This window comes from Calliphora vicina, chromosome 1 (assembly GCF_958450345.1).
Source record: "Calliphora vicina chromosome 1, idCalVici1.1, whole genome shotgun sequence".
NCBI lineage: Eukaryota > Metazoa > Arthropoda > Insecta > Diptera > Calliphoridae > Calliphora > Calliphora vicina.
In genome coordinates, this window is record NC_088780.1 from 14,973,379 (window position 1) to 14,987,570 (window position 14,192).

At 28.8% G+C, this 14,192-nt stretch overlaps 1 protein-coding gene across 1 annotated transcript in view; it reads left to right on the forward strand.

The window, feature by feature from the left end:
- The first annotated feature begins 315 nt into the window (after positions 1-315).
- Positions 316-14,192, forward strand: part of LOC135964177 (hemicentin-2-like) — a 291,111-nt gene continuing 277,234 nt past the window's right edge. Inside the window, exon 1 of the mRNA XM_065516291.1 lies at positions 316-540. Within this exon, the coding sequence (XP_065372363.1) occupies positions 492-540 (49 nt within the window). The 5' untranslated portion in view covers positions 316-491. The remainder of the gene's footprint in view (positions 541-14,192) is intronic.

Here is a 14,192-nt window from a genome sequence, read left to right on the forward strand (position 1 = left end):
AAGCAATTCGGTCATACAAACTAAATAAAAAAGAAAAACCAAATTTATCACTTAAAACATAAACAACAACTACTAAACAAAGATTGGGAAGAACAAAATTTATTTCTCTTTTTTTGCAAAACGAAAGAAAATAAATAAAACAACTAGCAAAATACATTGCAAAAAGCTAAGAGAACATGAAGTCAATAGAAAATTATGCAAAAAATAATGAAAACAGCTGTACAAAAACCTGTCATTTAAATACACAACAACAACAAAGACAACAGCAGCAACATCTAAAACATCTTAATCTGCAACAGCAACAAGAACAACAAAACTACCCATACAAATATCCACAGCAACGACAACATTGTCAACAACAATTCAACTTTCTCTCCCTGCCAGCTGTTCTATTCTCATCATTGTATTCGATAACAAAAACATCTCGAGCAACAACAACATCAAATTTAAAAGCAACATATTCCAGCAATTGTAGCAGCAACAACAACAAAATGATTTCTTCTCTACTATTTTATCTTGTTATCATCATTTGTTTGCATGGTAAGTAAATTGTCATCATCAATTTAGTCTGCTCTTTAATGGGTCACAGTGGGTGCTAGATAAGAGGGAGAGTTAGCTTCTTAAATTTTGATGTTCTGTGTTTAATTTAAAAGAAATTTCATTTAAATCCTTAAAGTTTTGCTAAAGTTATGATGAAAAAGGTAATATGATATTTTTTCTTAATAATTAATATTAATCATACGTCATGGTGGTATCCAGGGTGGGGAAATTTTAATTGTAGTATAAATTTTAAACTAAAGCTGTGATCAAAGCACAATTTGTGTCATTAGTAGAAAAGAGTTTAGGCTTGCAGTAAATTGATGGTAGAAAGTTTGAGATTCATTAGAGAGGGTGCTGGCGAGCTCCAAAGTTGGGAATATTTTTCTTAAATTTTAACCGATTTTAAAGTTTATTTTAATAAATTTCTTGATTTAAAATCAAGAAATTGATTGGATATGGCAAAATGTTAAAAACATTCGGTGTATGAATTAAAAATGGGGTATTTTTGGGAATTTTTAGCTTTTATTTTGAAACATTTGTACAATAGAAATTCATTTAAAGTCTTTCATATTGTTAGCTATGACTTCTTTCCATCTTTCTGGCAATATATGGATTCCAATCCAAAAAAACTGGTCATATTTTGAGGCCAAGAATGAATTAAGCCAATTTCGGATACTCTGTTCCAAAGTGAATCGTATCCCAAAGAGAGCGATCTGCATCAATTAAAACAATTAGTAGTCAGACGGGTCGTTGTCTGGACTTTAAAGAGAGTAAAGCAAAACTTCCCAAATATCTTATTAACAGGTATTGCAACATGTGGCCTAGCGTTGTCATGATTGAATATTTCGGTTTCATATCTGGCACCATATTCTGGGCGTTTTCCGTAAATTCTCTCTTCAAATGAATCAGTTGCGTTCGGTAAAGGATCCCTGTAATGGTCTGATCAGATTTTAGCAGCTCATAATAGATAGAACCCTTTAGCTCCCACCAAATACAGAGAATTACCTTAGCGGCTTGGATATTTGGCTTTGGTGTCCATTCGGCTGGTTGTTTGGGTTTCACATACGATATCTGAAACTTTGGATTATCGTCTGATCAGATTTTAGCAGGTCATAATAGATAGGACCCTTTAGCTCCCACCAAATACAGAGAATTACTTTATCGCCTTGGATATTTGACTTTGGTGTTGATTCAGCTGGTTGTCTGGGCTTCACATACGATATCTGAAACTTTGGATTATCACAATATATCCACTTTTCACCCCAAGTAATGACTAGGTGCAAAAATGATTTTCTTTTATAGCGTTCTAGCATTACTTCTGACATACAAAACGTCTTTCAAGGTCTCTAAGCGTCAATTCAAATGGTAACCAATTTCCATACTTTTTCATGAATTCTGCTACTCGCAAACGTTTTGAAATTGCTGCCTGAATAGCTCCCAATGACTTTGCAAACCCTTGTTGAGTTTGATAACATTCTTCACGGAGTAATGGCCGCTATTCTTGGTCTTCAAATTTTGTTTGGATGGCCTGGGCGATCTTTGTCTTCTAAATAATAGATATGATCCTTTAGCTCCCACCAAATACAGAGCATTAACTTAGATTTGGATATTTGGCTTTGGTGTTGATTCGACTGGTTGGTCGGGCTTCACATACGATCTCTTACTCTTCGAGTTATCGTAATGGCTCCATTTTTCATCCCAAGTTATGATTCGGTGCAAAAATGATTTTCTTTTATAGCGTTCTAGCATCATTTCGGACATACAAAACTTTTTTCAATGTCTCTCGCCTTCAATTCGTATGGTACCCTATTTCCCTGCTTTTTCATGAATCCTGCTACTCGCAAACGTTTTAAAACTGCTGCTTGAGTAGCTTCCAATGATTTTGCAAGCTCTTGTTGAGTTTTCCAACAATATTTATATCGTACTGCTTCCTCTTGGTCTTCATGCTTTTTTGGCTGGACTGGGCGATCTTTGTCTTCCTCACAAACCATGTCTCGCATGATGAAACCGATGGAACACATTCACCATAAGCTTTGCTTCAGCGGCACTTTTTTTTTCAAAATAAAGAAGTTCAGCAAAACTTTCCGCATATGACGCTTTGTTGATACAAAATTCGACACTTTCGAAGAAAAATAAAAACCTGAGAATAAATAACAGATATTTTTTTTTTTCATTATCTTTTTTCTTTATTGAATCTTTCTTTTTAGAAATTTACAAATAAGTATTCAAATCTTAACCTAAACTAAAACTAAAGTTGTTATTGCCGCTTCAATGTCGTTAAATGATTATCTGGCCAAATCCAGTGTTTCCAATCGCCTGAGTCGTCTATGACCCTCAAATGACAGCAACTCCCTGGCAAAGGGGTTTGGATGATCCATTCATTTTGAAATGTATTTTAGACTGGAGAGTTTGATCTCCTCGATCATCTCGATATAATATGACAAGGGAGTCCATCAACGTATGTAGATGTCGTTTAGCTTGGTAATGTTTCTCCTTCAAGGAGAGAGAGATGAAAATCTCTAATGTTGTAGTCACATGAGGGAGAAAATCCCTCGTCCAAATTAGCAAAAAAAGGGACAATAAAGACAAATAAAGATAAGGGTTATCTAAAGAACACTCTTCTTCTGCATTTCAGCTTCGCTGTCTAACCTTTTCTTCTATGAGCTTTCGTTTATCTCCTCGGCTTTCCTCTTCTGCTTCTTCTCTTTCAGAAACACTGCACTGGAGGCTCTGAATCGTTTAAAATATCTTCTAGCCTCGTTTTCGGATATCACGGTAGATTCGTTGTTCAAGACAACTGGTTCGTGATTTGGAGAATAATTTTATCAACAAATACTGGAAACACTTGTGCTGTCAGTATCACTACCAGAATACATATAAATATTATTTGAAAAAATCTTTAAAACAGCATTCAGGCGATAAGCCATTTATTATAAATCCTGATTTTTTACGTCATGCAAGTTTTACATTTTTACATAAAGTTTTAACAATAAAAAGGGATTGTTTGATAGACGACATTTAAGAGTTTGCGTTTTCATTGTTAAACAATATCTGAAAAATAATGAAAGTGTGACGGCCACAGCTTCAACATTGGACATCTTAAGCGATAATGATTCCACTAAGTGTCACAGTTTAGTACGAATATTAGGATGCAACAATCATTGGACAATACTTCTTCGGAAATGAGGCTCGTCAACCAGATCTTATTTGATAACAGAGTTTTTTCTGCCCTTGAAACCATTCAATTATAGCAATAGGAATTTCTTATCGTGAACTCTCTCGTTTTTGGTATCAGAATTAGGCCTCTAGATCGTGTGTTTGTATATCATTGGTTTCATTTTGATTAGGGTTTATTAGAAAACAAAAGTACACGCCAATAAGCACAACCACTCCTGCATTGAAGGAGAAAATTCAGCAATTTTTTTACAAAATTGTTATTGAAAAATTTTTCAAAAGAATCCGTATATGAAAACAAGGACCAGGAGTCTTTTTTTCTTATTTCCCAACAATCATTGTACCTCCAATTATCTCACTTGCTGTTTACCAATTTCTTTTATTTCCGTCTTTCTTATCCCACTTTGTTTATCCCTGTGAATTACTTGCGAAACTTGCCATCAGATTTCCTTTTATTTTTATAATCAAGATTTGTTGGCCTCATGAGATTTTAAGATGCCAAATACTTTTATCACATCGTTTTTATCAGTTCTATTTGTTTTCGCTGTCACAGCTAAAAAAAATATTTGAATTTCTTTGTCATTTTGTGAGATTTTGTTAGGGGGTGAGAGTTAATATGATAAACTTCATTAAGTTGATGATGACACCTTGATAAATGTTGAAATAAATGAAAAAACTGGAATAACATTATTGTGACACTGGTTATATATTGTACTATAGAGAATTTTGCTTTATGTAATGCGTAAAAATGTTCACTAATAAAAAAGTTGCAAAAGTTGAATGAATTTTACTTCGTGTTTTTGAAAATTTAATATATTATTTTGCAAATCATTTCATGTCGTCTTGATGTTTTAATAAGTTTTTTTTCAAATGAAGTGTTTTACAAAATTGCTCCGTTAAAGGGAGGTATTATTATCAGGGTTTTATTGTGTAAAATATTGTTAAGAAATTGTACTTGAATTCAAATATAACGATTTTAATAATGCTTCCAAATAGCAGTGCTGTAATAGCAAACTGTAACATATCTGTGGGCATTATTAGCATTGAATAAGTTGAATCAGTTGACCATTGATCGTAAGTTGGCAACGCGACCGTATATTCGAATTCGATATTCAGTTAAAGAACATTGTAGAAAGTACATCACAGATGGCGTATGTATTAGAAAGCTCTAGACAGTTAAAGAGCAATCTAGAGTGCAGATGGCAGTGTTACAAATAGTGGCAGAGGTTGCAGTCGTTAGTGAGTTTATCAGAGACGCTATTCGATTAAATATCAACTGAGTGCCTTAAAGTGTGCTGTATTTAAAAGTGAATTCGTGTACATTATAATGTGTGTCTGTATTTCTGCGAATTTATAAACGTGTATAAAAAAAACATTGAGTGACTATTTAATTCTGTTGTTGTACATTTTAAATAAATAAAGAGTTGTTACAATTTTCAAACTACTAAACGGCTTTTAATTGCAATCAAAAGTATCCGGTTTATTTAAAGGAAATAAACCAACGTTTTGAAAAGGTTAAAACGTAACAATACAATCTCAAATTGATTGTCACAATATATTTTTGTTTGAAAATTTTTCAAAAACTTGATCATTTTTGGATTTACATTGCAATGCTTTTTGAAAATATGATTTGTATTAATACTAAGTAATACTAAGTAAGTAATACTGAGTATTGTATTAAAACTTCTAGGAATTTTCGATATTTATAGAGAAATGTTATGGCTAGCGATCCTGATTTCCATTTTATTAATCATAGCTGTTTTGTAAATAATTTGCTCTGGATCAATCACTATCTATATCCCACATATGTGGCCAAACTCATTTAGATGCCAACTTTTTCTTCTCGTTTTCATTTAACACATATTGTGCTGACTTTTTTTCCTTATACTGTCATCCATACTTTAAAAATTGGGATTTATTTGCAAACTAACAAGAGTAGATAAGTGATTAAACTGTGGCTTTTTCAAAAAAGACTATTTATGTGCTACTTGTATGTATTGTACAAGGATTAGAAAGTTTGGTGGCTGACAAATTTCAACAAAAAATGGCATTTATGTCATTAGTTTTTTTAATATTAAAAGAAAAGTTATTTTTTTTTCAGAGAAATTGAAATAGATATAGGAAAATACATATTAAATCAATCAGCTTAGGATGGATGATATAAAGACATATAAAGCAAAACCTTTAAAGTTTAAGGTTATTTAGGGAAGTTTAATATTTTCATGGTTATTGGCATGTTTACCACCTTATTTATAAACAATTTTGACATTTTATATAAAATTAAAAAGTAACAATAAATGTAATGTATACATTTTAGAAATAAATAAGGAAGTGTCTGGAAGTTCGTATAAATATTGCTCTATTTAATTAAATGACCAGTAGCTTCAGAAGGGTATATATTTTTCAAAACTTGTTATAAATATCTTTATCAGCTCAAAAATCAAAACAAAAAATCGTAATAGACTTTAAAATCGTCTCACGGAATTTTATGAAGATCGGCTCATAATTGATCGTAGCTTCCAATATAAAGTCCACTTCCGAAAATCACTTGAATATGCATAAGTATCGTATAAACATGTTTATAAAGTTAAAATTCGATAAATAAATAATACCCATGTATACAAAAATAATCGTACCGAATTATATGAAGATCGGCCCATAATTGAATCCTTTATTGCTAAGACCAGTCAAGCAACAAACATTTAAAAATTGAGTTATTGGGCTGCCCCCTAAAGCCAAAAATTCAGCCTCAAGTGCAGAAAAATGACAAGTAACAGCTCTTGACTAGTCTTACTAGACCCTAATTAATTTTTTTCATAAATGTTGTAAGTTGAAATTCAACATAAATAATCACGTTGTATACAAAAATCATAGTACCGAATTATATGAAGATCGGTCCATAACTGAAACGTTTATTGCAAAAACCAGTCAACTAACAAAAAATTAAAAATTGAGTTATTGGACGATTACTGTTTTGTAAAGGTAAATGCATTGTTTAATGCAAAAAAATAAATACTGCTTCCCTATTATGGCGAAGCAAAGCTGGAAATTCCGTATTTAGTGCAGAAAGAAGTCAAGTGACAGCAGAAAGAAAGCCCTAATTTATTTTTTTCATAAATGTTGTAAATTGAAATTCAACATAAATTATCAAATTGTATACAAAAATCATCGTATGAAGATTGGCCCATATTTGAATCGTTTATTTCCAAAACCAGTCAAGCGACAAAAAATTCAAAATTAAATTATTGGGCGATTACTGTTTTTTAAAGGTAAATGCATCGTTTAATGCAAAAAAATAATTACTGCCTCTCTATTATGGTGAAGCAAAGCCGAAAATTCCGTGTTGAGTGCAGAAAGAAATCAAGTGACAGCGCACAGAGGGAAATAAATCTGTAACTTCTAAACCCTTACTTCGATTTGAATGAAATTTCACATGCTCAAAGGGGAAGTGTTGTCGAGTTCTATGCATTGATATATAACATGTCTACCTTATGTTTTTTACGTGGCAAATTAATTAAGGAAAACTTAAGCCAGGTTTTATGTAGTGCTCAATGAGAAGATTCTATATATGTAATTTCTTGGAAATCCGAACACAAACGAAGAAATAATATCATTTTTAAAATTGACCATACCCGAGGTGTCCTACTTTGGGGACCCTTGGCCCAGCTTCTGGTGGGCTCATGAGGCCCAAATTCAAAACCTAAACTCGACAACGCTTCCTCTTTGAGCATGTGAAATTTCATTCAAATCGAAGTAAGGGTTTAGAAGTTACAGATTTATTTCCCTCTTTTTTTTCTCATACCACTGTGCAGCGCTTGATTAGCTATAGGATAGATTTTATTCTGGAAATACTCTAAATGTTTTTAGGAAAATGTTATATCAATAAAAATTTTACTTCAGTTTATAGTTTAGTGTTTCAAACAAATTGAAGTCAGGATTTTGTAGCTTGTTGGTAATTAATTGTATCGAAACATGTTGCTAACAAATGTTTTTCTTTATAAAACAAATTGAATGTGCGATACGATAGTTTGTTGTAAATTAATTGTTTCGCAACATTAGCAAGAAGTTTTTCTCTAAAGCGGTTGTACGGTTTATAAAAGTTGGAATATTACAGCAACATGTTGCTGGATACATTCTTCAAATATTTACAACATGTTGCCAGAAATAAGAAATGTTGCTAACGATAGACAAGTTCATATCAAATCATATTTAGTTTAGTTTTAACATTTAAAAAGCTTTTTTTTTCAATTAAGACATATTCAAGGAACATGTTGCTCAGACTAATGAAACTTTTATAAAGTTTAAGCAACATTTTACCAACAATAAACTATGTTGCTAACAAGCAATTTAATGATGATTTCATTTAATAAATATCTGGACAAAATGTTTCAGGAAAAATTGTGTTTTTTAACGAAAATTATTAACCATAATTTCGTATTTGTCATTACTAAAAAGTGAGTCTAATGAAATTATGAAATTATTTCAGCAACATGTTCGGCAGCATATAAAGTGTAACTAGGAAGTTTTTTCAATTCAATTAAGTTTAGCTTATTAGCAAATTATATATTTCTGCAGGATATTGATTTCAATATTTTTAACTCAACTATATAATATATGTAAGCAAATATTGCAGATATGGACTAATTTTCTTTGCCAACATGTTGCAAATTAAGAGATGCAAAACATGTTGCTTAACAAAGGAAGTTTAATTAGTCTCATTTTTCTTTATTTCTTAAAATGTTTGTTATTAAAAATATTTCTACAATGAATTGGTTAAATGGAATTTAAATGTCATAAGTTGCAATAGTATTTTAAGGACATTTAGCTGAATATTTATAACTGTTACATTGGGAAATGTAAAAATATTAACATTAACATCGTTTCACTACAATTTTTCTACTATAGCGATATTGCTGATTTTCAATAGAAAACAACATTGGACAAATCTAAGTATTTTTGCTTAATCTCAATAATATCGACTTAAAAGTTTGGACCTGAGAGTGATTAATACACATGCAAATTGACTGGGTTAAATGGGCTTTAAATTCATAAGTTGCAATAGTATTTTAAGGACTCTTAAATGAACATTTCAAATTAAATTTTGAAGTATTAGTATCGCCGATGAATTATCAAAATATAGACGATTTGAGGTTGTCTCACATTTTGTTCCATAACTCCTTTTCTAATAAAACTTTTTTGCTGTTTTTCAATAAAAAATAACTTAGAGCTATTCTAAATATTTTAGGTAAGTTTCATTAATATGGGCTTTGTATTTTGCATGTGAGAGTGATTTACACACACAAATTGACTGTGTTAAATTTAAATTTCATAAATTTCAATAGTATTCAAACTGTTACATCGAGAAGTATCAGCATTTAAATGTAAAAATATTAAGTTTTTCAAGTTGTCTCACATTTTGCTTCACTACAGCTTTTCTACTAAAACGATTTTGCTAATTTTCAATAAGAAATAACATAGGACAAATCTAAATACTTTAGATTAATCTGGGTTATGTAGTTTGCACTTGAAAGTGATTTACACACACGTAAACTGACGGGGTTAAATGGAATTTAAATTTTATAAGTTTTAATCATATTTTAAGGATTCTTAGGTGAATATATCAAATTGCTGTATTGGGAAGTATCAACAGAAGCGTTGAAATCTTAAAATATTTATTTTTTGAAGTTGTCTCACATTTCGGTTCACTAAAATTTTTATTGTGCACCGATTTGTTAGATTTTTAATAGCAAATAACTTAGAATAATTCTAAATAATTTAGGGTAATCTTTTTAAAATCGACATTGCAGTTTGGACGTGACAATGATTTACACAAACACACAAAATAACTTGGTTATATAGACTTTAAATTTCATTAGTTTCAATAATAATTTAAGAATTTTAAGATGAATATAAGAAATTATTGCATTGGGAAATAGCAGCATAAGACCTTTTTGGTCTTCTCCAACTTTACTTTATTTGAATTTTTTCATTATGTGCATTTCTTAACTTTAAAATAAATAAATTTTGTTGTTTTATTTTTTTTTTAATTTCTTTTGAATTTAATTATATAATTGATTGAACTTTTAAAATTCCATAAATTTGCAAATTCATAATTGCTTGTTAAACTAAACTTTTGTAATTCAATATGATGCCTGTAACAAATCTTCTTTGATTGTCTGGCTTTAACTTAAATGAACTTTATGCAAAAAAAGTAAAAAAAAATAAAATTAAACAATAATATCCTTTCAAATTGTGTCAATTGTTGTTAAGAGTATTAATATTTATTATTATTTTAATATTTGATTTCAAAATTCCATTTAACCAAAGTTATTGTAGCAAAAAAAAATATATAAAAACAAAGAAAGCTAACAAGAAAAAAGTCTTTATTTTAAATGGAAATCTAAAGCAAGATATTTGTTGATTGCCTTCAAGTATTGTTTAATTTATTGCACAGATATTTTCACAAATGTTGGCAAATATTTAAATAAATAAATTTTATTTTCAGTATTTGTTTATAAGCCTTAAGCTAAATTTGCATAAATAACTAGATATTTGTAGCTTGGTGAGTGTGTAACATGTGGTGTTACATTTTAATTAAAATCAAAAATTTTATGTTTCAAGACAAAGAAACTATCACAATTTTCAAGTGTTTACCAAAAGACATTTTCTCCGAATATGTACATTCATTTGTTAAGCCAAATGTTTATTAGTATAATAAATATATAATAAATTGTTTAAATTAAATATTTATTTATTAAGTAGTAATAACAATAATACTCTTAATAATTATGTAAACATAGGTAGATATTCATATAATTTCAAAGGAATTTAAATCTTAAAAATCTTCAAACTAAAATTTGAATTAATCTAGCCACAATATTGATGGCCATTTAACTTCAAAAAAAACTAAACAAAACTTGCTTAAAAATCAGGTAACAATATCAACGTTGAAATTTCAATATATCTTATTTGAGATTGCCTTAGATTTTGTTCCATAACTTTTTTCCACTAAACCGATTTTGCTAATTTTCAATAGGAAAGAACTTAGGATAATTCCAAATATTTCGTGTTAATCTCATTAATGTTGGCTTTGTAGTTTGGACGTGAGAGTGATTTACACACACACAAATTGTAATTTAGGGATTCTAAGATGAATATTTCTAAGTGTTTTAGTTTTGGTATTAGTATTAGTATTAGTATTAGTATTAGTATTAGTATTAGTATTAGTATTAGTATTAGTATTAGTATTAGTATTAGTATTAGTATTAGTATTAGTATTAGTATTAGTATTAGTATTAGTATTAGTATTAGTATTAGTATTAGTATTAGTATTAGTATTAGTATTAGTATTAGTATTAGTATTAGTATTAGTATTAGTATTAGTATTAGTATTAGTATTAGTATTAGTATTAGTATTAGTATTAGTATTAGTATTAGTATTAGTATCAGCATTGAAATATCAATATATCAGCTTTTTTTGAGGTTGTCTCACATTTTGCTACATAAGTTATTTTCTACTAAACCGATTTCGCTGATTTTCAATAACAAACAACTTAGACTAATTATAAATATTTTAGGTTAGTCTCATTATTCTGGTCTTTGTAGTTTGGACTTGACAGTGATTTACACACACACAAATTGACTTGATTAAATGGATCTTAAATTTCATTCATTTTAATAGTGTTTCAAGGGCCCTTAGCTTAATATTTCAAACTGTTACATTGTGTGGTATCAGTATCAGCATTGAAATATTAAAATATTAACTTTTTAAGGTTGCCTGACATTTCGGCTCACCACAATTTTTCTACTACACCGATTATGCTGATATTCAATAGTAAACAACTTAGGATATTTCTAAATATTTTGAGGTAATTTCATTAATCTCGTCTTTGCAGTTTGCACGTGAGAGTGATTTACACACACATATAAAATGATTTAAATGGAAATTAAATTTCATAAGTTTTTTTAATATTTTAGGGATTCTTAGATGAATATTTTAAATTATTACATTATGAAGTATCAGTATCATCTTTGAAATATCAAAATATATTTTCGTTTTTGAGGTTGTCTAACATTTTTTTCCATAACTTTTTTTCTGCTGAACCGATTTTTCTGATTTTCAATAACAAACAACCTAGGCTAATTGTAAATATTGCTGGTTAATCTCACTAATTTAGAGCTTATAGCTTGGACGTGGGAGTGATTTACACACACATAAATTGACTGTGTTAAATGGAGTTTAAATTGCATAAGTTTCAGTAGTATTTTAAGGGCTCTTAGATGTATATTTCTGACTTTTACATTGGAAAGTATCAGTGACAAAGTTGTAATATCCAAATATCGATGTTTTTGAGGTAGTCAAATCTTTTGCTCCATAACTTTTTTTCTACCAAACCGATTTTTCTGTTAATTCTAAATATTTTAGGTTAATCTCATTAAACTCGGTTGTGTAGTTTGGATGTGAGAGTGATTTACACATACACGCAAAATTGCTTGGTAAAAAGGACTTTAAATTTGATAAAATTCTATAATATTTTAAGGATACTTGATGAATATTTCAAAGTATTATCCTGGAAATGTTAAACTTATGCAGACATTATATGAAACTTTTAAAAATTAAATTTCATAGAAAATTCTCTTACTGCTGCAGTTTATTATAAAACCATAAAACAATTTTTCACATTAATTTATATTTTTAATTTCATTTCTCAGTATAATAATTTTTTATATAATTGTGATATCAAACAAAAAACAAGAAAATAATTTCACATAACTGTATGAGAGTATTACATTAATGATTTTTATTGGTTTAATATTAATTTGAATGCCACTGAGGTTATAAGCAAACAGGAAATTATATGTATTTGTTAGGTTGGCTTTTTAACAAACTAGACATTCACACAATCTACTACAAAGAAAATTAAATTTTTATTTTTAAAAAAAAAAATCTTGTTTTTTCATACTTGATTTTCCCATGAAATATAGCCGGGTTAAATTTAAATATATTTTTATTAAAAAAAATAAAAATAAATAAAAAAAAATCATACATATCACACGTGTATCTGTTAAATAATATATTGATATAATTATTTTTATACAAGCTCAATTTAATTGCATTCATGGGTGTAGGAGCATGTGTAATGCGTAATATTTTGTTTGCAAAAAAAAAAAACACTCACCCTGTCTGAAGGATGGTCAGCAGGACGGACATTCGTTTTTCAGTTTAAAAAAAACAAACATTGATTGGTTGATTTTTATTAAAAGCTGAATTTCTGTGTAAAAATTACCATGGTAAAAAAAAATTGAATATACAAATATATTTGCTATGAGCAGAGGTTATGTGTTGCGATTAATCTATGTGTAATTTAATTTTTAAATTTAAAATTTATTTTCGCTATAAAATAAAAACCAATCAAATGTTGGCAAAGGGTTAGCAATAAAATGGCGATTGACATTTGAACAATGGACGTTTTATGAAAAAAAAATGGAAAATTGGAATCAACTTTTTTGTGGAAAAAAGTCGAACGTGCGATTTATGCGAAAACGTCGAATGGTCGACTAACTGAAAAAAGTAATTTTTTTATTTTTAATAAAAAAAAGACAATTTCTCATCAATAATTTGGTAACATGTATTGGTATTGGTTACAAGAAAATATTAAAAAATTTCCAAAAAAGTCGAAAATTCGACTTTTCATAAATTAGTTTTTGTGATTATGACAAATTCCAAGAAACTATTTTTTTAATAAAAACATAATGGATTACAATTATTATTATATTTAATAATTTAGTATTCCCTTTAAATTGTTAAGTAAACATGTTGCCAGTAAAATTATTTAATGCATATGAGATGTATTATTTGACAACAGCGACTTTTTTTAGGAATTGCTAAATTCAAGTAAGAAACACAATTTTTTTAAATTTATTGATTTAAAACATGTTGCTAAGAAAGTCAAATTATTTGGCAACATGTCACTTGATACATTTAAATTCACATTTATCTTTCAAAAGAAGTAAATTCAATGAAATGTTTAAAATTATTTAGCAACATATTGCCAGCAACATAAGATGTTGCCAACAATAATCATGTGGTTTCTTTTAAGACTTGGGAAACCTCATTTCATTTAATAAATAGTACAGCAACATGTTGCCAGCAATAAAGAAAGTTACTAAGAATAATACTATCAATAAATTCATAGGTTTTCAGGAACTTTTGGCTACATTTTAAATAAATAAAAAATATTGGTCGTAATATTGCGGCAACATGTTGATAAAAACATTTAGAAATTAAGTGAAGCAAGTGATTTACTTGTGTTTTGTAGGAATGTGGAAAAAAGGAGTTTAAATAATTTTGGCAACATGTTGCTTGATACATTTTGGAGTTGAATACGGATTTTTATCAATAATTTTACATTTAGTTATAGAAAAAAGAATTAAATAAATTTAATGAAAAACTTTAAAGCGTTTAGCAACGTATTGCC